Source organism: Pithys albifrons, chromosome 5 (genome assembly GCF_047495875.1).
Source record: "Pithys albifrons albifrons isolate INPA30051 chromosome 5, PitAlb_v1, whole genome shotgun sequence".
Taxonomy (NCBI): Eukaryota; Metazoa; Chordata; class Aves; order Passeriformes; family Thamnophilidae; genus Pithys; species Pithys albifrons.
The window spans coordinates 70492167-70518542 of NC_092462.1; the positions used below are offsets into that span (position 1 = coordinate 70492167).

The following is a 26376-nucleotide window of genomic DNA, read 5'->3' on the forward strand; positions in this document are numbered from 1 at the left end:
GCCTCTAAACATGCTGTCTGTCTCCTTGAGGGTAAAAATAAAACAGATTTGTTTGATTTCTAGAAAAAGCCAGACGACTGTGCAGGGGTCAGAAATAGGTATCCCAGCCCTGCCCATTCCAGTCTCAGCTGTTGCTTCCTGAGAGACAGAAGCATGTGGTGGCTAAAAATACCCTGCAAAGAGAATACATTCTCTCTCCAATGGGAGAGTATAAATTAAGCTGAGTTGTAATATACACAACTGCTTGTGGGTGGGAGAAACTATTCCAAACGTCATTTTTGCAGAGGGTTTTCCTAATGAAGCAGAAATCCCAGCTCTGTCCCTTCGCTGCGTAGGTCGACGATATTGTGCAGAGAGGATCTCCAGCTCCTGCCTCTCCCGCTCCCACCCCCTCTCCCTCCTATGGGAAGCGATGCAACCAGGGGTGGGGGGAGGCTGGCCCTTTTATAAGAGTGGCCTTGCAGCAAGTCCAAGTTGATAGGAGTGACAGGAGATTTGGCTTGCTCTGAGATACCCACCTCCGAAGCCTAGGGGTCCCTGGGATGACCAAAGGAGGAATGGAGTCAGTCGAAGTGTTCACAACTCAAGGCAAAGGCAGGGGCTTGAAAGCCCAGAAGGAATTCTTGCCTGGGGATGTCATCTTTGCGGAGCCAGCCTATGCAGCCGTGGTTTTTGACAGGTAAGAGAAAAGCACTTGTAAAACACAGACCAAAAGTAATCTTGATGCAAAATTTCATCTGGCTGGTTGCACAAAAGTTTGAAAGTGCCTGGACAATATCAGACAAGGGAGCAAAGGGAAGTCAGAAGCACTTCTGTAAAGACACATTCTCAGCTTACAGTGAATGTGCTTCCAGGGCTCAGATCAGCTTTTATACTTTTAATATCATAGAATCATAGAATCATAGAATCGATTGGGTTGGAAAAGACCTCCAAGGTCATCGAGTCCAACCCTTGGTCCAACTCTAGTTCATTTACTAGATCATGGCACCCAGCACCACATCCAATCTGCATTTAAAGATCTCTAGGGATGGTGAATCTAGGGATGGCTCAATCTGTTTCCAGTTGTGACCTTGCAAGGTGCTTGGTGTCATTAGCTGCTACAAATGCAGTGCAAGTTGTGTGTATTGTGTGCCTCACAAAACCAGCCCCATGTTATGCTCCAGTGAACTGCCAGGATTTGGTGTAATTCAGGTACAGCAATCTTGGACAGACTTAACTGAAGTCTCTGGTGTGTAATGCATTGTAAAAGTGAGCTCCTCTGTGCTCTGGAGTACACCTCCAGCTGTACTCCCAGCTTCATTGCCCACTGCTTTCAGACTGGGAGCTGGTGGGGATCAGCCACTGACATTGTTTGTGTTAAAGTGATTTCATATTTACAGAATAGCTGAGCCAACTGGAGACAATCGTCTCTTTTGGCTCTTGCAGGAGACTAGACTTAAATTTATGTCCATACTGATGTAGCCAGAAACTGAGTTCTGCTGCAAGGACATTTTTCTTTTCTGATGCTTATTTTAAGCATGAACATTTGCTCAACCTTCACTGCTAGTGTGGCTGGAAGGTGCCCACTTCTGCCCTTTGAATCAGAGAAAGATTCACTTAAATAACCTGGAAGCTAAAAGACACAAAGAACTAATTTCTATGTTAGTCTCCAATAGGCTAAATCTAGAATAAAGCCTCAGACATGAATGGAATTTGTTCAGTCTTACAATGTGCTGAGAACAGAATGTGGCTCTACTTTTTAAAATTAAGAGTTAGATATCAACTGAAGTTTTCATTCTGGGCTTGGGAAAGTTGTGAGTAGTCTTCAAGGGCATCATGGTGAGTCCCAAGACTAGTATTTTTTTACCCCAAACCAATGACTTTAGTAAATGCTCTGCACACTAAACAGGGCTCTGAGTAGTTCTGTCCAGCAGAGCTTCCCCTGATAGAACTGGCTCTCCTGATGTAGTCTGGGGCACAAGCAGAGATCATGCTGCTGTTTTCATCCCAGGAATCTTGTCTCTGAAGCTGATCAGTGCTTCTGTGTGATCTGACAGTAGCAGAGAATAGGGCATTAAATGGACAAAGCAAGAAATAATTTTTTTTGTGTGTCTTTCATTTACTGTTACTTGCCCTTTAACTGTCAGTGGGTGAATAGGATTATGAATCTTTGCAATAGCAGCGACACCTTTAGTTTTTGTTTTAATCTGTCATTGCAAGAGCTCACATTAAAAATGTCATTTTTCATTTTAAAATGTTGAGTTCTTGAAATCTTAACCCCGAGCTCAATTACAGTTGTTGGTGAAAAAATCGTCTCTCCTTGATGTGTCCTTTTAACTCTTGTACTTCACTTTCACTCATGTCACTATCTGGAATATTTTGGTGATGTTATTTTTGCTTTGAAAGTACCTATGGAAAATTATTTTTCACATATGCTTTACTAAAAATACTCTTGGTTTTTTTAAGCCACTGAAAACATTTTGCATTTTGATGGCTGGTTGAGAATTTTTTTTTCTTCTATGTGTAATGCTGCAAACATCATGCTTAGAGCAAGGCTGACCACACTGAAGAGCTACAACTTTGCTGCATTTTCAAATGTCACTTGTGTAAGGTAAGATAAGGAGAGAAACCATCACTACATCAGCTCTTAGACTGCACACCATGTCTCAGGCTTAGGTTTCCAACAGAAAACCTCAGATGGGGAAAGATGTGCCCCAGTCCCTCCCCACACTGGGTTTGTTGAGTTCCCAGAGGGCAGGTCCAGAGGTTGGGCAGCAAGGAGATGAGATAATCATATCCCTTTTCTGTGACTGGAGAGGATGAGGAAGGCTTCAAGGCATTCTGATCTTCACCTTGTTGTTGTGAAGTAATTAATGGACTCCTACCCTTCCGTGACACATTTCATCCCAAAACACTTCATGTTGGTCAGTGGTGAAATGCAGTCCCCAAATCTCTGAAACAGGCAGTGCCAATCGAATGCTTGTTAGTGCTTGGCAGAGGATAACCTGGAGCTGAGATATGATGGAAACACATATTTTTTCTTGTGGAAATTACCCCAATGCTTTTCTTGCACACCCAGGGCTTTGGTTTTGAAGGTTCCTTCTACTGCTGTCCCAGAGTATTCAATTGCATCAAACCCCACTGAACTGATTGCTATGAAAGGAGGACAGCCTAGATCCTTGTTGGACCTGTAGACTAAATCCACACTAGGCCATGGTGGCTGGTTTTCCCCTGAAAGAAATGCAGTTTCCTCTTCATGGATGATAAGTCCAGTGAAGAGGCATGTGGTTTTGCTTGCCCACAAACACATGTATCGGTCCTAGCAGGTCTCTGCTTTGCAGCCCTTTGAAGAGCTCAGTCCTTTAGAAAGTGTGATCTTAGTGTGGCTGCTGAGACTCTGAAATCTTTCCCTGGATTTTGCTGTTGAAGTGTATATGGACGGCAGCCATACTACAGTGGCCACACTGTGATCTTCCATGTGACTGCATATGATGTGCAGGTGAAGCAAAGGTCTTTCTGAGATTAGTAGGAGCAGATCAGCAGAGATACAACCTGGTTTGGCCATGGTACAGGATGCAAATCAGCTTGGGTTTGTTGCCAGGCATGAAGTTGTCAAGAGACAGGAGGTGTGACTGTTCAGAATGGGTGAGCTGATCATCATTTGAGCTGGTGAAGAATATAATTATGAAATGAAAAATTTACATTATCTGCTAGAGGTGTTTAACTTCAGGTGTGTAAGTGAGAAACCCATCCATAGGGCTGTTGCATATCAGAACCCCGTTTTTCATACTCTGAGAAACTATCAGAGGAACAAGCCTCTTTACCTTGACTATACAGGGATGTGGAGAGCCTGAACAAATAGTTTTGGCACCTGGTGTTTGGTGTGTTAGGTGCTCATAGCAGAATGTGTAAAATATATATATGTAAATAGACAGATGGTAGATGATAGATAGATAGATAGATAGATAGATAGATAGATAGATAGATAGATAGATAGATGATGGATGGATGGATGGATGGATGGATGGATGGATGGATGGATGGATGGATGGATGGATGGATGGATGGACCTGAGGGTGTCACCCAACTGCCCTGTATAGGTGTCTGTCTTTCAGCAGGATGTTGAGTTTGAGGAGGCGTGGAGAACTTTATTTTGCTAGGAAAAGGAGAAATGTTTTCTTTGACAAAACTCTATCCTCAGCCATCATACACAGTGCCAGAGGCTTTTAGTCCAGAAATACATAAAACACAAAGCTAAAGAAGGTTCCTATAAACATTTGCTGGCTCTTAGTTTCTTAGATTATAAGGCCAGGGTATGACTCACCAGACTAACCCTGCTCGTGTCAAGGGGGTTGGACTGGATGACCTTTAAAGGTCCATTCCAATTCAAACCATTCTGATTCTATGATTCTATAATTTTTTTTGCTTAACACAGTGTTTATCTGGTGTTGACTCTTATATCAAATCTGTTACTTCAGCCTGAATGAGAGCAGGCTGCTTAGAGAGATGGTGAATACTGATTGAAAGGGGGTGCAGAACTCGGTATGATCTCCAGTATTTTGCTCTTTGGAAAAAGTGCAGACACAGTCTGATCTATGTTTGATTCAGCCTTGCTCTTATCAGCTGAAATATCTCTCAGAAAGTACCAGTGGCAGGCCTGCTTTGCCCTAAAGTAGATGCAGAAGGCTGGAAATGTATCTTCTAAGGAATTAATTGCTTTTGTTGGGGTAATTTTTCAATTTGCAAAACTCCTGTGCATTTCCCACTGACGTTACTTCTCACTGAAGCTTTTTCTGGTGCTTTGCTTACATGCTGGGGTTTAATCCTTCCTCCGTCTTCCCAGGTGTCCTTCTCTCACTGCCACATTCAGGACTATGGCATTCCCAGGGCCTGGGCTCAATGTACTGTATGTGACCTTCTCCTCTGGCATGTCAGTTGGCTCTCAAGCCTATAAGAGTTTACATTTCCTGCGACTTTGGGGATGCCTCATATGTCTCTGTCAGCCTCCATCAAGAGGTTTGCTCTTTAACCAGTGGGATTTGAGAGACAGTAGTCAAGGGAAATAGTGTCATGCTGTAGAAAGCCAAGATCACCTGAAGATCTGCTTGATGAGTGATCTGCTATTGTTAAACAAATGAGATAATGCAATTTTTGCACTTCTTTTCGGTGTATGAAATAGGCCCAAAACATTTTCCAAGGAACTGTGGAGAGCTCTGTTATTTTTGCTGGGATGACCTAGGGATATAAAAAATGCAAAATTTTCTATAACAGCGTGAATCTGGAAAGATTATGGAAAAAAATTCTTTGAGTTGATACCAATAAAAACTGAAAGCTAATGTGATCATATTTACATTCTTGAAAATTTCCTGGGGTTTGACTTTTTATTAATACCTCATTTGTTCAAAAGTTAAATAAAACCTTGGGGAAGACCTAGCTTTTTAAAAGAAAACCACACCCATACCTCTGAAAAGAGGCTGAGAAATCTTGTAACGAATGACTACAAATAAAATAGTAAAACATTAGTCTAAAATAAATCCTCCACTCAAATCAGACAGACTAGGTATGTCATCCATGACATTTTAAAGATGAAAGTATGAAGCTCCAGACCATTTTTAAAGCAGCAAAAGCATTTTGTGCTAATAACTCATCACTAGGTAATTTCAGCAAAAACCCACTGTTGAGCATCCCCCTTGTCCTTTCACTGCTGAAACAGTAGGTGCATTTCCTTAGGCTGTTGTCTTTATTAAAGTGTTTCAGCCTCTGCTTTGAAAGCCAAGGAGACTTTGCCTACATGTTAAACTGTTCTTATGCTGCCCTCTTGTAGCAGGTTGAGGACAGAGATGTCCAGCCAGCCAAAAATAAGTAGGACTTAGGTGTAAGTTAGTTCATCTGTGTGTATCACCTATAATGTACAGAGTAGAACAAATCCACGTTAAACAGTTTGTCAGCTCCTCATTATGTCTATCAGATACTCAATTAAATCCTCTTGCTGTTCTTTGCACTAAAGCCATTTCATCTGGCTTTTCCAGGCCAGTGAATGAGATGTTGTGGGTGCTGGATGGCAGATGTTTGGGTTGTGAATGTCTTAGAGATGAGGTTAATACATTTCCCATGACAGCGCTCAGCCGTCTGTCCTGGCAGGTCCAACAGCTCTTTATTCATCTGAATCCAATTCAGTCTCAAGGGTTATTTGTTTCTTCTGCTTTCTCTGAAAGCCATGCTTGCAGGAGCCACAGTTTAGTTGCTGGTGCTCTGTCACCTCTTGCATTTGTTCTCTGTCACATTGAATCATTGCTTTTGTCACTGTAGCTACATCCAGGATTAGTAGTTATTTTGCATCTGATCTACGTAACATCAGAGCACATGAGCCCTTCAGAGTTCAGCTTGGCTGACACTTGGATAAGAGGTCAAGGAAACCTGAGAAAGTCATTTAGTGAGTCAGTCAGTGGCATCTGCCCTCCAAGCCGGTCCAAAATCACTGACCTGGCAAGGTTTGATGGGTTGGAGATATCACTGTACTAATGAAGATCCTACTTTTAGGCAGGGTGAAAAGAAGCCTTACTATGTGTGGAATATAGCAGTGAATGGATGACCAGAGGTCACCTCAGAGGCCATGATGTACACAGGAACAGCAGAAAGCAGATTTGTCCCTGTGTTAAAGCAAGGGAAGCTGAGCACCAAGACCCTGAGGGCTGAAATCTCTGGGGCTCCGGGGGTAGGTACCACACCAGAAGTCACCTACCCAGTGTCTCTTCAGAAACTTTTGGTGCTGCCCGCCCTGCAGCATCCTGACCACATGGGCATGGGCTGCTCTGTACTGGGAGGGGAGGTTTCGTCTACCTGGAGCCATTTCAGGTTGTGTTAAACACTTCCTTGACCAGACAGAGGTTTTATAGACCAAGGATTTTCACAGGCTGCAGGGCTTAAGTTTATTATTGGGTTGCTCCCTCTGTCCTTGAGGAATCTTAACCATTGCCAAGGGGGTGAGAGAGGAGCCTGCGGACCACTACAAGTCTTTGGTGTCTCCAGGCCAGATGGTATCAGAGCCTGGTGTAAAGTCCAGCCCTGTGGCCAAGGAAGAGCCCCATGTTGCCAACCTCTTTTGGAGCTCCTCTGAGGCAGCAGGAATTTGCACGACTGCCAAGAGGCACTTGGGGGATTTAGGTGCTTACAGACAGTACTTGGCCAATGTTAGCTGAAGGCTTAGGTAATAGATCTCAAATACTTGTGTCTCCTGATTTCTTACTGTGCCAAGAGTTGAGCCCAGGCCTCTGGAGTCATGGCAGAACACATTAGCAATACACCCAGACTTCTTTTAAAACATTTCTGGGCATGGAGAATCCTGCAAGAGTTTTGTGAGAGATACAATATTTCTTAAACTTACCCGTCAGATTACCTGTGAGTAATCATGGACTGTTCCTTTGCTTTCTTGGAAAATATTGTATAACTTCTCTTGTGCATTGTTGCATCTCCTCAGAAATGGGGTATTTCTAGAGCTGGCGGTAAATTCTGCCAGCTGGATTTGCTTTGGAAACTCTGGTCACTCTATGCAACAATCAGCAAAATGCAAAGCCAGCATTTTAGTACTTTTGTGTTCCCAAAGAGCAAGCTGGGGGGAGAGAAGGACCTGTTTGAGAACTTGGGGTTTGATCTGCTGTGTTCCCTTCCAACCTGTCATTCTTTTCTACAAGGAAACTTCTTTTTTATGCTTTCTGACTGCCCTCAAAACACCCAGGCAGCAGGAGGGAGCCCCGTTTCCCATGCAAGATATCTCCCCATGCTTCCTGGCACGATGTAGCCACACAGGTTTTATCATCTCTCTGGCTGTCCTTTGCCTTACAAGGAGTGTAATCTCTCTTACACTTCTCTGCCCCACTGACTTGACAGCTGACACAGCACAGCCTCACATTTCTCATCAGCTCCCAGCTCTTCCATTTGACTCAGCAGAGATGGCTATATCCCCCTCCCAGGCCATGCTTCCCCCTCCCCATCCCAGGTGCTTGCCTTGCACTGGGCTCCATCTGGCACTGCTCATTTTCCTAACCTCATTTTTCAAACCTCATTTTTCACGTGTTTTTTTTTCTTTTTTTTGCTGTGGGTCATCCTGCTTTTAAATACATGCCCCTTTTCAACCTGCAAGAGCCAAGGCACAGAGTAGGTTGTGGCAGCTTCTCACATAATACTGCCAGAGGAAAGAAAAAGCATTTTAAAATGTACTGTGATAGATATAAATATGTATATGCATGTGTATATATATGCATAGTGGAGAAGCAGGACAGTCTTTGAGCTGAACTCTCTGGGGCTGTGTGTCTGATTCCTGCCTGTGGCACATCCTCCTTATGGGATCATCAGGATTTTTTTTACTTCCTCATGCCTCAGTTTCCCCACTCTGGGCTGTGAACAATGATAACCTTCCCTTGATCACAAAGCCTCTGTGGTCTGTGAGCTTTATGCAGTGAGGAGAACCTCCCTTTTGACACCAGCAGTGTCTGAGTGATGGAAATTTACATTCTCCTGTACTGTCGAGCCTGGCTGGAGGCCCAGATAAAGTGGGTGGTTGCCTGAAGTAGCAGACAGCTGGAGACACCAAATCAGGCAGTAAAAAGCCTTCTCTAGCAGCCAGGGGAAAGTCACGACATTGTTTGGGCAGGAGACCAAAGCATCTCCCCCTCCTCAGTGAATTAAGTCCTAGGAGCAAGCAACTGGACACTTGGAAGGGGCACATGGTGGAGGTTTCCCCTTGGCCTGGGACTCTGGACTCTCTGTGAGGAAGGACGCGAGCTTAGACTTCTTCATCAGTATTCTCCGATGAATTCCTCCCACAGCCTTTGTTATAATTATGGGCATACAATTGTAGGATACTTCTTGGAAATCCGGTTTTGCCCCTTTTGATGGGCATTTTCCAGTTATCTCATGGCCACGCAACTCACAGTAACCTCGCAGGTAAACCACAGAGCCAGGAGCAGGAATAGCCGGTGAGCAGCTGCTGGCATCAGACAAAGACATGTCAGGCTTTTTGGATTTGCAGGAGAAATTTGCGTCACTAGCCCATCTGCAGGAAGCCTTTAAGTGGCCCAAACAGCCCAGTGATAAAGGTGATGCCGGATTAAACAGGGAGGACTTCATGCCCTGAGAGGAGAGCACATCCTCACATGGGGCACTGTGCTCAGTATCTTTAATGTTTAATACCGCCCCCATCAGTGGCACATTTTGTGCCACTGACCAGCACTCAATCATTGATGATCTCAGCTCAGCAACATACCAACCTCATGAGGATGAAATCCCCCTGGAGTTATTAATAAAATCTTAGAGTGTTCATAAATGCAACCAGTCACACTGGTCCCTAAACCGGGCATTACAGCCAGACAACCCCATGTCCTACTCTAACCAGTGCTTCTGTGAGCTCACCCATCCTCTGTCTTCAGCTGCTTGGTGTTTTTTGTCCATCCCTGAGCAGCTGGAAATTCTCTTGTCCTTTGGCAGTCATGCCTGGGGATCTGCTTGAAGCCTGTCCTAGTCCCTCAGAACTTTACTAATCCATACTGAGTATTTGTCTGGAGTCACTGAGATCAGGAGAGCCTCAAACCCACCCAGCCTGGGGCTCTATGCTGCTGTCTGCTGATGGTGGACAGCCAGGGCACACGTGACACCACCAAAGAAAGGAGAAGACATAAAACACTCTTGTGAAAAGATCTACCTTGAAGAAGGCTGTTTTGTTGGTTTCCTCATGCCATTTCCAACACAATGCCACAATTGCCAAGTGCAGTGCCTCCAGTACAGCTACACCTGTGGTCTGGTGAAATGACAGGCAAAGCTGCCTTTTAATTCATGGAAACATATCTTGGTTTCAAGCAGCACAAAACCAGGGTCACAACTTTGCTCTATCAGTCTTCTTCATTGTGGTACTCCTCTGGTCTATTCACTAGCAGAGCATTGCTGATGGATATTTTTATCCCCACAGTGTGCATGTGCCTAAGGAAAGCTTAGGAGAGTAGTTAGGACAGCTCAGAACTGTGCTCCTGTTTGGTCCCTCTCATCCAACGTTTTCCTAAATTTATTAAGCACAATGGTGGCAACTGCACCATTTTGTGACCTAGTCCATGCGGGGCTGAGGAAAGCCTTGATGTTCAGAGGAGTGCTCACTTCAGCCAAATTCAGAGGCTTTGCAGGCAGGTGAAGCTCTCAGGCTGGTTCTTTGCCTTCACATTCTCTTTGTGCTCACCTGAGCCACAGACTTATCAGGCATCTGCTTTCTGCTCAGCAATGGGTGACTGGTTCTTCAGCATAGGTCAGACAAAATAAAACCAGACTGAGAATCCTCTTGACAGTTGTGGTACTGAGGAGGAACAGATGATCTGCAGACAAGAAGGCTGAGAGCTGGGGAATGCTTTATTGCTGTCCTCCTTTAAACATACTATTTGTCTCTTTGAAGTAGCCAAACAGAAAAGGAACAGCACCAGGCAGGCACACAAGGATTAAGCTGAGTGGGATGTTTCTCCATCTTCCCTAAAAATTCTCGAGGGGTCTATCCTTAATGGCGGTGGGGAGCCCAGGGATGCAAAGCTGGCTGGCCCCTCGCTGGGCAGACCTGGCCCTCACTAAGGTAGGAGCCAACATGTCCTTCTGTCCTTGCAGCCTGACACATGTCATCTGCCACACCTGCTTCAAGCGGCAGGAGAAGCTGCACCGCTGTGGCCAGTGCAAGTTTGCCTATTACTGCGACCGGACCTGCCAGAGGGCGGCTTGGCTAAACCACAAAAACGAGTGCTCTGCCATCAAGAGGCATGGCAAGGCACCCTCTGAAAACATCAGGTGAGAGTTGGTCCCTGGGGCCTGAGCTGTCAGCCTGGGAGAGGACAGTGCATGGCAACAAGGAAGAGCTGGGTGGCCTGATTTGGACAGGGTGGAGACGGGAGAAGGTTTAGGAGGTGCCAGAAGAATCCTTGCACTGAGGGGATGGGGACCTGGAGGAGCATGCGAGGTGTAAGGGATGTGCTCCTGCTTTTATTTTTTGGTCCTGGGCCCCAAAAAATTCTACTGCAGCTGAATGTGGTGACGCAAACTTACCCTGGATGGGTGGGAAATTGGGAAGAAGGCTGAAAAGTGGAATAGGAGATAGACCCTTCTCCAATTTGTTTATAGAATACATTAGTTTGGTTTCACATCCCCACAAAATGAGAGAGGAGAGCCCTTGTGGAGGCCTGGGAACCTGAGGGTCTGTAGCACTTCTCTAGATGAGAACATACAAGTCGGAGCAAAACCCTGCATCTCCCTTTCTTTCAAAAGCCCATGGATGGTGACCAGCCATCAGCCACCCAAAGCTGAGCCTGTCTCGGTCTGTCTGACTGCACGCAGTCTCCCACCCATGAAATGAATTTTGGTGGACATTCATTTCCTCTCCTTATGGTAGGGGGTGGTGGTGCTAACACCTGTGGCTGTGTCCTGGCTAGGCTGGCTGCCCGGATCCTGTGGAAGATCGAGAGGGAAGGCAGTGGGCTGTCCGAGGGCTGCCTGGTCTCCATCGATGAGCTGCAGAACCATGTGGACAGCTTTGGGGAGGAGGAGAAGAAGGACCTGCGCACTGACGTGGAGAGCTTCCTTGAGTTTTGGCCGCCCCACTGCCAGCAGTTCGGCATGCAGTTCATCTCCCACATATTCGGAGTGGTATGTCAGACGGGTGGGAGAGCACTGTTTCTAATTCCAGCTTTCCAGAGGGAGTCCCCAGCTGGCCTGGGTGGGGATGGCTGACTTCAGCCCTCTCTTGCCTTTAAGAGGCCATAGAGAGTGGGATAATGGAGACTGGCTTTTGCAGCAGGTCATTTGTGGACTGCCCATTCCCGATCCCCACTTCTTCTGGGAAACTGAGGCATGGCAAGGGCAAGCTCTGAAACATTTTGTCTGTCTAAACATGCAGACAAGTGGTTTGCTCAGTCGTGGGTGCTGAATTGTCCTCGCAAGTCCCACTGGGCATCTCTCTGCACCTGGGAGAGCTGAGAAAATAGAAATATATTTTTAGTAAATAAATCTAGAATATATTTGAATATAGCAGATCTGGTTTAGTAGATACATTACTGCCTATTGATATTGTGAGTGTTAGAGTATTTACATTTATGTAATAAATAAATATGTTACATATATAATAAAATCAGAAGATGCTAATTATATTTGATAATATCCATTACTAATTATTTTACTACAAATTTTTGTTCTCAGTGTAGCAGAGAGGGAAATTCTTAGAAGCCAGTTCAGGCTGAGCTGCTCTGTCCCCAGCTCTGGTATCAGTTGGTTAGTGGTGCAGTAATCCCTTGGCTTCCAACACTGCCAAAGGGGCCAGGGTGATCTGGGAGGAGACACATGCTCTGCTTGCACTTCTGCCAGTGACTACTGTGACAGAGAAGTTGGTTCTGCCAGCGCTGACACAGGGAGAGGACACAGCATCCTTTGGTGCCATACTACAAACAAAATCCAGTCCACTGGATATATGCTAGTGACTGGCATAGCTTGTCCATGGAGAAGGAAAGAAGTACAGAAAATATACAGAATCAGTTCAGAAAGGAAATGAAACTATTAATTAATTAATTAATTAATTAGGTCTATCCTATCGAATTTTCTCTTAGTAAATATTTCCTTTTTTAATGTTTGTGACTACAGGCTTTTCCATTCATATTTCATAGTAATGTACCATATAGACAAATAAAATAATTCATTCTTGGTAGATATGCTATGCAAAAGTCATTCTGAAAATTCATAACAAATAGTAGTAGCTCATTTTTATAAGCTTTGAGGGCAACCCAGCAAACATGACCTGGTTGAATGCACCTCTCAAGGTTAATTTCTAACTGATACCTGTTCTAATAAGCGTGAACTTTGCTTTCTGCTTGAATTGCCTCAAATTCATTTTCCTGTGACCTTTTTCTGAATTATTTGCAGGAAGAGAATAAAGGAAACCAATGCATGGTCAAACCAAGATTATTTTATGCATCCCAAACAAATATTAACAGCAAATGTTCTGCAACATTTACTCAGCTCTGCTTTGGGTTGGTCCCTGTGCATGAGTCCTGCACTGTTTCCCTTGACATTTTATCCCAACTGGAGTGTTTTCAGCTTTTTCTTCTTTAATGTTTCTTCCTGCCTATGTTTTGGGACTAGATCAGCTGCAATGGCTTTACCCTCAGTGACCAAAGAGGACTGCAGGCTGTTGGTGTGGGAATCTTCCCCAACCTCTGTCAGGCCAACCATGACTGCTGGCCCAACTGTACTGTTGTCTTCAACAACGGCAAGTGAGTGGATTTCTTTCCTTGGGCACAGTGGGGATGCATCCTAAGGGGCAACTTAGCAGACTCTGCCAACCCCAGTGTCAGATCCCTGCCTCAGAAAATCTATTCATTCTCATTTCCTGCTCTGTCTCAGAAAAAAACCCACTCAGTATTTTCTTTCTAAAAAGAAACTGTTTTCTTTCTCATTGTTATTTTAAAAGTCCTCATCTGATGCATCAATACAAAAGATCTGACCCCAAATCCAGCAACCAGAAAATAATTTTTGCCTTTTTTTTTTTTTTCCAGTTCTGTAACTAGACTCGAAATAGGTAGATAAATTAGTAAGTTGCTTTTTAGCTCACCCCTGATATCGAGGCTTAACAGTTACGGAGTAATTCCAGTTAGTAAAATATTAAGGATTATACAGAGTCCACAGTCCAAGTTTCTCATAACTGAAGCTTGCAATCAGCTGTGTATCACTATCTGCTGATGTGTTATAGCAATTCCTAACACAACCCTCATCTGGTGAGAGTGTACCATCTCCGTTAATCACTGATTAACTCTTTAACAATGGGACCTTAATGACAATTGTGACTGTTATGGGCAAGCAGAGTCATGTCCGAGTGCACGATGCTCTAAAGCCACTGAGCATTCCCCATTCCCATCCACGTCCTGTAGGAAAACTTCCGTGGGACAAGTGAGACAGAAAGACATTTAGTGGGAAATGCAGGGATGTTTCAGCAGAGTTGGGTGTAGAGGCTGCTGCTCTCAGGGCTTGGGGCAGACCACGGGAGGGGATGCTCTGCCCTTCCCAGTTTCTGAGCCATGACGGGTATAAACTGCTGCTGATCCAGCAAGTTGCAGTGTGTTCAACACATTAACTGTGGGAAATTGCTTGCCAAAAGCTGCACAGCCACAGTATTTCCTCCCAACTTTCTGCTACAATTTTACAGCTTCCAGTCTTCACCAAACTTCAGTGCTATAAGTTAACCCCCTCCCCAGCCTCCCCTTTCACTAACACGTTGCTTCTGCACTGCAGTTATTGCTGCTGGTTTTTCCTGATCAAACTATACCAGCCTTTATCAAGCAGCTGGTAAACAAGAAGAGAGAAAACAAAACTGCATTAGGATGATTGCCTTGGTGGGAAACAGTCTGATCCAAAGTCAGGTTGGAGACTGTGCTATGATATCCACTTGCCCTGAATTAGATCCATAGTGGGGTGATGGAGAGCCTCACCAACCAGCCTCCAGCAGTGGAGGAAGTAAGCAGCAGTGATAGCAGCCCTGAAGTCTGACTTCCTGGGTGGTAAGTAAAGGAATGGATTTTTATTTGTCTGGCAGCTTGTCAAAGCTCCCACATGTATCTTGTTACTGACTTTAAACTTGACCATCTGATTATTTCCCAGGTAAATTAAAAAGGTTTCTTGTCTTTTTGTGAAAACCTGATGATAAGTCCCTGTTGTGAGCTCTCTATCACCACCCAAGGCACAATACTGGACTTGAGGACCCACTAAACCCATCACACAGAACACAGTCCTTGTGGCTGACAGCCAGTCTGATTTCCATTTCAAGCTGTGCATGACTGCTGATGTCAGTGGAGACATTTCTGTACAGGAGAACTAATACCCCTGTGCCTGCCAAATGTGAGAAGCAGGTTTTCACATCCCCTGACTGAGACCACTCCTAAAATCACAGTATCAGGGCAGTTCTCCACCAAATCCTCTATGGCTCAGTGGTGGGCAATTTGGTTCTGGCAGCTGCCTAGCAAAAGGGCAGCTCTCATGCAGAGCATCATGAGCCAGGCGCTGGGAAACCCTTTATCTCCTGTCAGTACAATGTCCCACTGCGCTAAGCTGTGTACCTTTTTTTTTGTTGTACTCTTGTGTGTAAACTGCAGATGTTTGTTTTGTCTTTCAGTCATGAGGCTGTAAGATCAATGTTCCACACACAGATGAGGTGGGTCAGTCTTGAAAACATCATTCCCCTCAGTTGCCCTGTACCCCTCATGCCCACTGTTTAATGGAACAGCTGCAAACACTCAGAGGAGCTCCCTCTGCTTGCAGCAAATTTCACTTTCCCTGTTTTCTAAACTTCTTCTCCTTCCCCATGTAAAGTCCCACTAAACCCAAACCTCATTTAACTCTGCATTTTGTAGTAAATTAAAATGATAGTGGTAATGCTGTGACTGTCTTCCCCAGGGGGAATTCCCTCTCTGCCTTCCCACCCTTGGCTGTCTCCCTGTCAAGTATTTCTCCTCTACACTTTTCATTTCTCCTCCCCTGACCATGGCAAGAGCATGAAAGTCAGAACAAGGTCTTGCTAATCTTGTACAGCCCAAAATAAAACTTTGCACATTAGGAGATGAGAAATGATTGTGTTACTGATGTACTAAATGGTTCACATTTCTCCTGCAACCCACAGTGCCCGATAAATGCTCTGTCTGCAGCAGCAGTACTGTGAGATGTAGGTTTCAAACCTTTTTAATTGTAATACCTGATTAAAGTTTCACTTTTTAATGATACAACTGTTACCTGATCTAAACTAAATAAATATGTAGAAAAAAAGGTCTCTGCTTAGCTCATGACACTTGGTATATTATATTCAATTCTTTTAAGGGGACACTGTTGCCTTTAAACTTTAATTTCAATCAGACATGCAATTTCCTCAAAGAAGATGAGAAATAAGTGCTCTTCTTCACCATTGATGCTTACTCAGTACATTTTAAATGGGGCCATAAAAAGGGGTACCTGTGTTTTGCTTCTGATTAGAGTTGCTATTTTGGGTCAGTTTGAGTTTTGAGCTATCAGGCACTCACTGTGCCTGTACATGCAAGTATCAAGGTCCCAGCTGCTTGTGGCAGGCACTGGGAAAAGAGCATTGAACAAGCTCAGTGATGTGCTCCTGGCTGACAGTGTCTCTTTAACTGTAGCACTTAAAATATGCCATGTGTTTCCTGGCTTATTCCAAAGCTTATCAGTCCTCTCCACATAAGGAATGGCTGCTTAAAATATACCTATAGTGCTTGAGCTATCAGGGGCATCATGAAAGTCAGAGGCCTGATTTTGCTTCTCCAGTTGCATGACTCACTTTAACAAGAATCCTGTTAAGTGTGAACAGAAATGTTTATATGTGTAAACCTTTCTGATGGGAATTGCTCTTTTTCTTGCACTTTTTCCTGGAGTAGCAGGTTGCACCTTTCTCTGGCTGGCATTTTCCTGTGGTTGTGACATAATTAATTTTCTGCCCTTCACTACAATGGGATGTTTAGTGATAAATTTTGTATGAAATGTACTGTTGACATGATAGAACACCCAGAGAAGGTCAAGACCAGCCTCAGAGAGTAATTTTCACAGCAGTTTTAGCACAGCTAAAAGGCTCAGAGCTACACCCTTGGTGCTGAGATCTTGTAATGGGAATTACAAGGGAATTAAAAGGGAATTGGTGAAGAATTACAATCCCTCTGCAAAAATATGATCACACAAAAGAAATCATGTCCTCCCCAAAAGACTTGCTTTTAATGCACCTGGTGAGACCTCTGAGTCCTCTGCCTTTGCTGAGGCCTTTATTGGGTTCCACTTAAAGCACCTCATGTTCAGGTGGGGTCAGTATGTCACACTCAGGTTCATCTCATAGTAGGTGTGTACATCATACACGCTGTTGAGCTCACTAATAGTTGGGGGAAGGGATGGACATTGGAAGCACTACCTTGCAGTTGGTATTTGATAGAGTTTTTCCCCATTCTGGCCAAATTTTTCAGTTACTTGTGCCTGTCCAGATCCTGCAACTGAGAGATGTCCCAGAGTAACTGGGAGATTCAGTGTGTAGAGTGAAACAGCAAGGGAATAGTTGACCACATTATTTAAGAGCTTTTACAGGGAATGACATGAGAGAAAGGCAGGTGCAAAGGTGGTCTGGCTTTCCAAAAGACTTTCATCAAGGGCTTTCCCTGGAATTCTGTAATAGAGACTGGCAATTGAATTGTGGTTATAATAACATTAGGCATCAGGTCAAGGGAGGTGTCAAAAAATGGACTCTTTCCAAACAACTCTTTCTAAGCCTTCATGTAAAGATGCATGAACAGGGTGAGGGCATCCCTAACCCAGCACCCAGGGAATTTGTCTTAACTTTTCAAAATGAAAATGATACTGAAGGCAGCACAGCTTGGGAGTCTAGCCAGGAATGCGTGGGTAGCATGAAAATCAGTACTTCAAAAAACACCCAAAAGTCCAAACTCAGCATTTTGTTGGGTATTTCTGATCTTTTTTCTTTGCTTGTTTGTTTTTTTAATCTGGTGATATCTCTTGCAACATAATAAAAGTTGATGTCTAGTTTCAACCTCCACCTGGATAAAGTAGTAGAGCCATAGCCTGTTTATAGCTCAGCACTTAACATATCCCTGTGAGGGACTTGCAGAGGTGCAGGAAAAACTGGTGTGACTGTGTTCTTGCTCTGTATTCAGTTAACCAGACTGCTGTTCATCTCTGCATTACCTCCCTGAAGACCTAAAGCAGTGCCTAAGGGCAAGGGCTCACCTCTGCAAGGCAGGGGCAGGTTGCAGAATTTGTCCCTGATGGCTCTGAGGCTCCACCTTTGCTTCTGCTGCTCCTCCAAGTGCACATCTCATCTCCTTTGCACTCAGGATCGAGCTGCGGGCTCTAAGCAAGATTTCCCCAGGGGACGAGCTGACTGTTTCCTACGTGGATTTCCTCAATGTGAGTGAGGAGCGGCGGAAGCAGCTGAAGAAGCAATACTACTTCGACTGCGCCTGCGAGCACTGCAAGAAACAGGTCAAGGACGACCTGATGCTGGCGGTGAAGGAGGGGGAAAGCAAGGTATGGTTTGTCCTGCTGTGTCCAAATGCAGTGGTGGCTGTGTCTCCTCCACCAAGGCATCTGTGTGTCTCTAGCACTATAGTCTCTCAGCACAGGGACACTCTCAGGAGGAACAGAGTCAGAATTGGCAAAAGTGTGACTATGCCAATGTAAAAAATAAGAACAGAACTGAACCCTGATTGGGCACAACAGCAATTCAAGTCCACCAAGCAAGGCCAGATTAATCTCTATTATGCAATGTTATGGCATTTTTTAACTTCAAAAACCTATGGAAGTTGCCTGTAATCAAAAAGTCCATCAACACACAGAATGTAAAAATATTGGAAAATTAGGTATACAGCTGAGAAAAATACTGGCATTTAGATTTTGTTTTTTCCTGAGAAACTGAAAGAGAATCTTAATTCTGAGCAACAGAAAGGGAAATATACTGCAGGTGATTAGTGATGACAGGACTAACCAGTGTTGCTGAAGCTGTATGGTTTGTACCATCACACCAGCTCCAGGAATGTGGGAAGCCTGAACTTCCAGTCCCTCTTCGCAAAGGCCTGTCACATGGTGTTTGCACCATTGCTTGACATTTGTGTGTGGTTGCTGTGGGTAGACTGACTGTGAAGAATTAACATGTTTGACTGCTCATTTTTAAGTAATCTGTGTTTTCTTTGCAGGCCTCACAAGTCACTGAGTGGGAGGGTGTGAGGCTGTGTCTTGCTACTGGCAGTGGCATGTGTTGTTGGGTCAGCAACTCCAGTTTGTGAGTGTGCAGGCAGCTCTAAGAGTTTCTTTTTACTTCCTCTGCCCAAGGATATAATTGTTTATAGGTTTTGTCCTCCATAGCAGTGTTAGTTTAGGGAGTTTCTACTGCAAGATTTATAAAGTGTGTAAGAGAAGGCAAAGCAAAGCAGGACAATTTAACTTATCACCAAGTCATTGATCTGCACTATTCAACAGTCACATAATGAATCAGACAGTACAGCTCAGGGCATGATGTGGGGCAGGACCAACAGCAAAGGTGGGACAGGGAACTGTGACCTTAGAGCAACTGTGCCACCAGAAGAGGCCCAGTGAGATGCACTTTCCTGAGAAGGAGGACAGAACCCTCAGTCTCCAGCTCAGCAGTTACCAGGAAGCCAAGTTCAGTCCTGTAACTCTTCTTTCATGTAGGTGACAGTCAGGAAAGGTTGGATATTGCAGTATAAATCTGTCCTAGACAGAGGTTTAGAGAAATGGACAACTGATATGAGGAATCTCCCATGAGAGGTAAGACATAGTACTAGAGGAGTCACTTTGCTTGTTGAGTCAAGTTCATCTCTGGTGCAAAACACCCTGCTATATAATCACATTTAAAATTATTAAGCTTCATCTTAAAGCTAATCCTGACTACTGTACTTCCCACTTATAATATAAAGCTGTTCCACCTCTCAGTCCTCTGGCATAGAAGGATTTTTATCTGGCTTTATGTAGAAATGCTTTTTAACACCTCCTCCAGTAGACACCATAAAAATCCCTCAATTGTCATTCGACACTTGCTATCAAGCCTTGACTGAACAGTGAGACCATCAACCACAGAATGGCTTGGGTTAAAAGGGACCTTATACATCATCTCATTCCAACCCCTGTGCCATGGTCAGGAACACCTTCCACTAGAGTTGCACCACCCCTTTTTTGTGAGCATTAGAGGTGCTGTGCAGCACACAGCAGGAAAACACGCACTTTTGGGTGAATGTCCTCCACAATCTGAAGTGCTTGTGTAGAAAAAGCCTGTAAGTATGCAAGATGCGTGCTTTCAGTTGTTAAAAATACACTCTATCCACAGACAATAGGTATCCAGACTGACCTCACCCACAGAGCACGGCTGCATCATATTTTCTGAATTCAGACACACTTGCCTGAGAGCAGCAGCACTCAACAGCTGCCTGGAAAAAGTGCTAGGAATATGTGCAAGACTGACAGCTTACATCCTCAACAGCTGTTCTGACCTCCAGTCCTTCATCCCTTTCAAAGTGTAGCAAAGTTCCCATTGTTTATAATGGCAACAGACTTAGAAGTGTAGTAAAGGCAAGTGAGGAATTTTATTAGACAAAGCCACTATGGAAATGCTTTTTAAAGTACCTGTTTTGGGTGTCTTTGCTCAGACAGCACAGTCAGTGATTTGCACTGATGTTAACATTGCCTTTGAATGTGTTCCATGCCTCAGGACATCCTGTGTGCTTAGACAGCTGCCCAGATCTGATGAGCTATGATAGTTTCAGTCTAATAATATAGGATAATAAATCATAACACCATCCATAATATCCATAAATAGATGAGAGGGCTATGGCTCTGAAAACTACTGGTTTTCCTTCCAAACTAAACTTACAAGAGTTTTTCCCAACAAGTTGAACTTCAGATTCCTCAAAAATCTGATTGCCCAGGTGTAGAAAAAAGACAACTGAACAGTCCTATGGTCCTGACTCCAGATCTTTGCATCCTTCATTGCAATATTGTGTCTTTGCTTTTCATCCACACCCAGAGGTCATTCCTGGCTGCAGGCTCTGTTTGTGTCTCCAGAGAAGATTCTTCCCACAAATTCCTGGAGTCATGTGATTGTGGGCTGATTTCAGATTTCCCATTTATGAAAGGGAAGGTCATGATAGCTAGAATAGTTGGAAAATGCAAATTTGGAAGGCTAAGAAAAGCAGAAGATAAATGGTGGTGCTGCATAATGTAATGTTGTATTTTAGCATTAAACAAAGAAAGAGGAGGTACCTAATTATGAGCTCTTTAGTGCTTTGCTTGGTGTGCACCAGCTCTTCAAATGCACAGTGAAACACAGACTTTTTTGAGGTGTACGGGAAAAGACATTTTCTTCTTTAGGTGCAGCTGAGATCTGAGCTCAACCATCCTAGGCTGTTTGGACTTAGTGACAGCATTTCTCAGGGTGGGTAACATTAGTGATCTTTCCTATTGCACCCATCTCCCATTCAAGAGCCTCATTTCTCTCAAGCAGCTGCACTAGGAGCACCTGATATGCACCAGTTGGTGGCTTTCATAGCCTCTTTGGCATTTCACGAGACCTCTCAGTTGCAGGGTCAATTCTGTCACTTTTCCAGAGGGGAGAAGTGGTGGTGGGAAGTGGAGTAACCGAGTTATGCATGGCAGAAGTACATGGCCACTATCCTGACGAGCAACTCTCTTGCTGAAGTCAGCAGAAGCTTCACCTCTCAACTTGGTAGCAGGTCCATTTCAGCCCATTTCAGTCTTGGGCAGGTCTGAGGGGCACCCTGGTACATACATAAGTGGTAGGAAGGTAAGGGGTGATGTGGGAAGCATCTCACTGTGCTGATTTGGGTTGCCAGACTGTGGGCCAAGCATTCCTTCAACCATGGCATCAGGCAGTGCGTTTTCCTCACTGGTTTTTCCTAACATTGTTCCCAGCCCTCTGCAGACACAGTGAAGGAGGTCATCCAGTTCTCCAAGGACACGCTGGAGAAGATCAACAAGGCCCGCATGGAGGGACTTTACCACGAAGTGAGTCCTAGTACTTTTGCTCTCTTGCTGTATACACACTGCCCAGGAAAACAGGCCTTGTCCCTCTCTACATCCATCACTTAAAGATGAAACAATCTCACCATTGCTGTAACCTGAATATCCTCATGTGCTTCCTGCCTTCTTGGCAGCCCAAGTTGCAAATGCTGGCACTGGTTTCTGCCCTCTGCTTCTCTTCAGAGAGCACTTCAGGTTGAGTAACCACCTCTGGGTTTTAACTTCCTTTTGGAAAAAGCTGAAGTTCCCTAGAGCAGAAACCTGGACACTGGTTCAGGGTTAGGTGCAGGCATGGAACAGTGTAGCTCCATGTCTCCACCTCGTGGGGTCTTTAAGAGTAATTCTTGAATCAAGTGCTTGCAGGAGGTTGGGTATAAAAGCATTGGGTACAAGAGTCCTGTAGGCATTTGGTATCTGACAAAACCCAACCTCCTGGAGTCTTTCTTCTCCTGAGCAGCAGACATCACTTCCCCATCACCAGTTTTATGAATGCAACCCTGGGAGAGAAAGCTTTGAGCACCCATAATTTTACTAGGCTGATGTTTGTCAGCAAATCAAAGCATATCTTACCTCCTCCAATCTTCACAGAGGCTGATTCAACATCTGGGACTAGTATGGACCATGCAGCCCACAGTGCTTTGGTGTGGCAGCTTCAAGGCCAAAAGTTCCTGGACTTACCCTTTCTCTCCCTGTTTCCTCCACTTGCAGGTTGTGAAGCTGTGCCGTGACTGCCTGAAGAAACAGGAGCCTGTGCTGGGGGACACAAACATCTACCTCCTGAGGATCCTCAGCATTGCCTCTGAGGTGCTCTCCTACCTCCAGATGTTTGAGGAAGCAGCTGACTATGCCAAGAGGATGGTGGATGGCTACCTGTATGTCTCTGCCCTGGTTTTGGCAGCTCCTTGAGTTTATGTAATGTTAAGAAGTGTGTCTTAGGAATAATTTTCTTAGTCTGCTCCCACCAGCAGTTGTGCTGGAATTCAGATGGGGACCTGTTTATATCACCAGACAGAGAAGGATTTTTTGAAATGCACAAAGGCTCTCAAACACCTTAATTTACTAAACTGTACCTGGGCTTGCTTTGGATACATCTTTCATTAGTCTTTTTGTTTTGTCTCAGAAGCATCTCAGGGCTGCCCTGACAGCACGACACAGAGCTTGAGTGCAGAACAGAGAGGCTGTCACTGCAGAAGACTGTCTGTTCTCCTGCACCCTGCAGGAAGAAGAAATTGCAGAGAAAAGAGAAAACATGTCAGATGGCTGTCACTCAAGATATTCCTTCACTCTTGAATAGTTCATGGATTTTATCTTGGCTAATTGGTACAGTCCTGTGGTAAAAGCTCAGTGAGAAAAAATAATTTGGGCTTAGTTCACATATATCCATGGTAAATAGCACAGTAAAAATTATGTGCTCTATTATTACTGAGGTTTTTTGACAGGACTGATGAGTATTTAAGGAGGGGGGGGAGGGAGGAGAGAAAGCAAGAAAAGAAAAAAAATGGATAATGGAAACCACAGAGAAGAGAGAAAAGCACAGTTCATTTCATTCATCATCCTGCTGAGAGCATCTCATACTCATTTCTTGTCTTTTTGGTTAGTTCTACCCCAAAAGGCCTGTGATATTTTGTTCTTTGGCAGAAGGGTGACAGAGTCACCTCTCTGGCTTGCAGGTCTGAAAAGCAACTTCATTTTCCCAGCCCTGGACAGCTAATTGAATGACACAGAGGAAATTTCTTCCTCTGCATGTTCCTCAGTTTTTCAGACCACAGTGAGGACTGTGGTAGTTTCCTTCCTTGATTTAAGATCTGCCAATTCAATATGCCAAATAAGCCCTTGAAGGCAGGTTTTCAGGTAAGTCTAAGCAGCTTCTAACTCTGCTTCAGCTTCTGAAGTTGGACACAGAGAAAAGGTTTTTTCCCACCTCAGGTACTGAGAGTCCCAAGAAACAGGAATGCATCTGCATGGGGTGACTTGAATATTTCTGAAGTTTCTGGAACCACTTGTTTCTCTTCCCACTTTGATTGAGAAACTGGTAGTTGTTGCATTCTCATTTCATTAAGCACCAAGTTGGTCCCATCTGAGTAGTAGGGTCAGATCTGGGTTTTGTTTGTGCCAAAATAATGTGGAATGACAGAGTTTGGGATTCTACAGCCCAGATGTCCAATTTCCCCTGTTCACAGGTTGTTCATCTTTCACAACTCATGTCCCTGTATAGCTCTATCCTTGTGTAATGTGTTCCTGCCCTTTCCTGAGCAGGGCTGCAAATTTCAGTGGCACTGAATGCAGCAGGTTCTTCACCTAAGTAAACAACTTGCTCTTTGGCAAACATACCATGTCACTGACAAACTTTTGTGATCCCAGATTTTTCCTGACCTAATTACTCAATGTATTTCCAGGAAGATATATCATCCCAACAACGCGCAGCTGGGGATGGCCGTGATGCGGGCAGGAGTGACCCACTGGCATGCTGGTCTCATTGAAGTTGGACATGGCTTGATCTGTAAAGCCTATGCCATTCTCCTGATCACCCATGGACCTTCCCACCCAATTACCAAAGATCTGGAGGTAGGTGTCATCTCCCTTGTTGTCTTTGCTTTCTGTTTGGGCAAAGTTACATTCAAGCTGTAGAAACAACCCATCTGTAAGAGCTGAGATATGTATCAAGTACTGACTGCTCCTTACTAATACTGTGGTTTTATTGAGATTGTTACAGTCTGCTGGGAAATGCATCTCCCTTCCTATGGGAAATTTTAATCCCTGAAAAATAGCTTTTATCCTGGAGCACAAAGTACATTAAAAATGACAGCTGAGCATTCTTTCAAACTGCTGTGCCCAAGGACAGAGCCTTCTATTCTTCAAGCAGTCTGATTTCAATGCTCTTGGATGGCATTGCAATTTAACTATATCAAATCATGTATGGTGGATGTTCCCAGTTTACCAACTGATTTTCTTTATTGGTGCACATTCTTCTTTATTTACCACTCCCCACTCCTTCTAAGCAACAGTGCAATTTTCCCTCAGATGACTGATAGGTGTATTTCCTAGCTTAAAGTCAAGAGCTGCAGATCCTAGGGAATTACATTTGCTCAGATATAAGGAACTATTTGCAGTTGCAGCTGCGGAATCTATCATTTATTTAGCCTTTAACTTACTTAATGTGAGCTGTTGGCTTTACAGCATTCTCCTCTATTACCCCCAAATATTTACAGGATACCAAATTAAATCCTTTATTGATGTCTTAGTCCCCATGATAGTTGAGCTATAATCTTTATTAGTGCCATTTTATATCATCAGAAAAATTAATATCTACTACCTAAAGCCAACCTGTTTGTTAAATGTTTCCTCTGTATATAGCAAAGGGCAAGATCCCAGCATCTCCGTGTTTCCCTTCCCACCTAGTTTAGCAGGAAAATATTGGATATATGGCTCATGCTTATGCCTGTGCTGCCAAGCCAAGGGTTGAATAAACTCATGAGCAGGTGTAAAAAGATATCCTAAAATCCCTTCTAAGCCTCTTCTAAAACACAGCATGTGGAATGACTCTGTTGAGGATGAATCCTGAGATGCAGGGGGTGCAACTGTGATGTGGTTGAGGAGGGACTGAGCCTCCCTCTCCTCCCATATGAGGTGACTCCCACCCTGGTGCTGGGCCAGGCTCAAGGTGTGGATGGGAAGCGCACTTTGGCTCTGCACAGCATCACCTCTAGGTCCTGCATCAGTTTTGGGAGCATGAGGCTGATGCAGGAAGAGCTGATGCCTTCTTCCCCAATGCACAATTCATGGGCTTTGTAGGGGCTTGAGAAAGAAACAGCACATCTGTGTCCTTTCAGCTTTGGTGCTGCAGGTGGGACACTGTGAGTGAGGTGCACCAGTCATTACATGGACTAGGGCATCCCTGGAGGACAATGCCTACTTTTTAGCAGTGCTTTATCCCCTGATTTCAAGATTCCCTGCCTCACAGGTTTTGTAACCTGTTGTGTCCCTCAGGTCATGCGTGTCCAGACGGAGATGGAGCTGCGCATGTTCCAGCAGAACGAGTTCATGTACTACAAGATGAGGGAAGCTGCCCTCAAAAACCAGAAGATCCAAGTCATGCCTGAACCCAGCAATGAGAATGCACCAAGCCTCTTCCACAAAAAGGAATAATGACACAAATTCATGCCTGTAGGATAATATCACCTGTGGCACTTCCAAACATTGGGAATGTGTTATAGGAATATGATTTATCCCTAAGGATTGTTTCCAGTGGCACCAGTCTGACAGCATGGACGTGCTGGGGGGAAATCCTGAAAAATCTTCTGAGGGCTTAAAACAGAAGAGGTCTTGGCAGAAACATCATCTTTTTTCTACTACTAGCATTAAAAATCAAAGCAGAACAACCTGTTATAAAATTATTTTCATTTTTATTGGAAGCCTGTTTCTCTCTACACAAGTCCTGATTATTAAGTCCGTTGTTAAATTTTAAAAGATTTTTCCTAAGTGGCTCTGTTACTTCTCTGGGATGACATAATTTCTCTCCAGTGATGTCTGTGGGATGGTAGAAGTGGAAAGCTGGTTCCAAAAAGTGTCATGTATGTTTATGGGCATTGAGTACAAAGTCAGTGAGACCCACAGGTGCTGTTTGTGTTCAGTGGTATATTTTTTGATGAAAAACTTCTGAAAAAATGATTCTACAGTTGGCACAGATGCAACATCAAACTGTGGGCGCTTTGCAAGTGAGACCAAGTGGAATTCCTACATCAACATAAGTTAATTAGGGCAAATTAATCTCCTTAGTTAAAAATCAGA

General features: G+C 44.3%; 1 protein-coding gene across 1 annotated transcript; it reads left to right on the top strand.

Moving 5' to 3' along the window:
• The first annotated feature begins 542 nt into the window (after nucleotides 1-542).
• Nucleotides 543-26007, top strand: SMYD1 (SET and MYND domain containing 1). The gene is made up of 9 exons (XM_071555266.1): nucleotides 543-679; nucleotides 10615-10791; nucleotides 11430-11643; nucleotides 13129-13259; nucleotides 17874-18066; nucleotides 21481-21573; nucleotides 22297-22460; nucleotides 23985-24153; nucleotides 25576-26007. The coding sequence occupies exons 1-9, from the start codon at nucleotides 543-545 to the stop codon at nucleotides 25732-25734; spliced, it is 1437 nt and encodes a 478-aa protein (XP_071411367.1). The 3' UTR covers nucleotides 25735-26007.
• The last annotated feature ends 369 nt before the right edge of the window (nucleotides 26008-26376 follow it).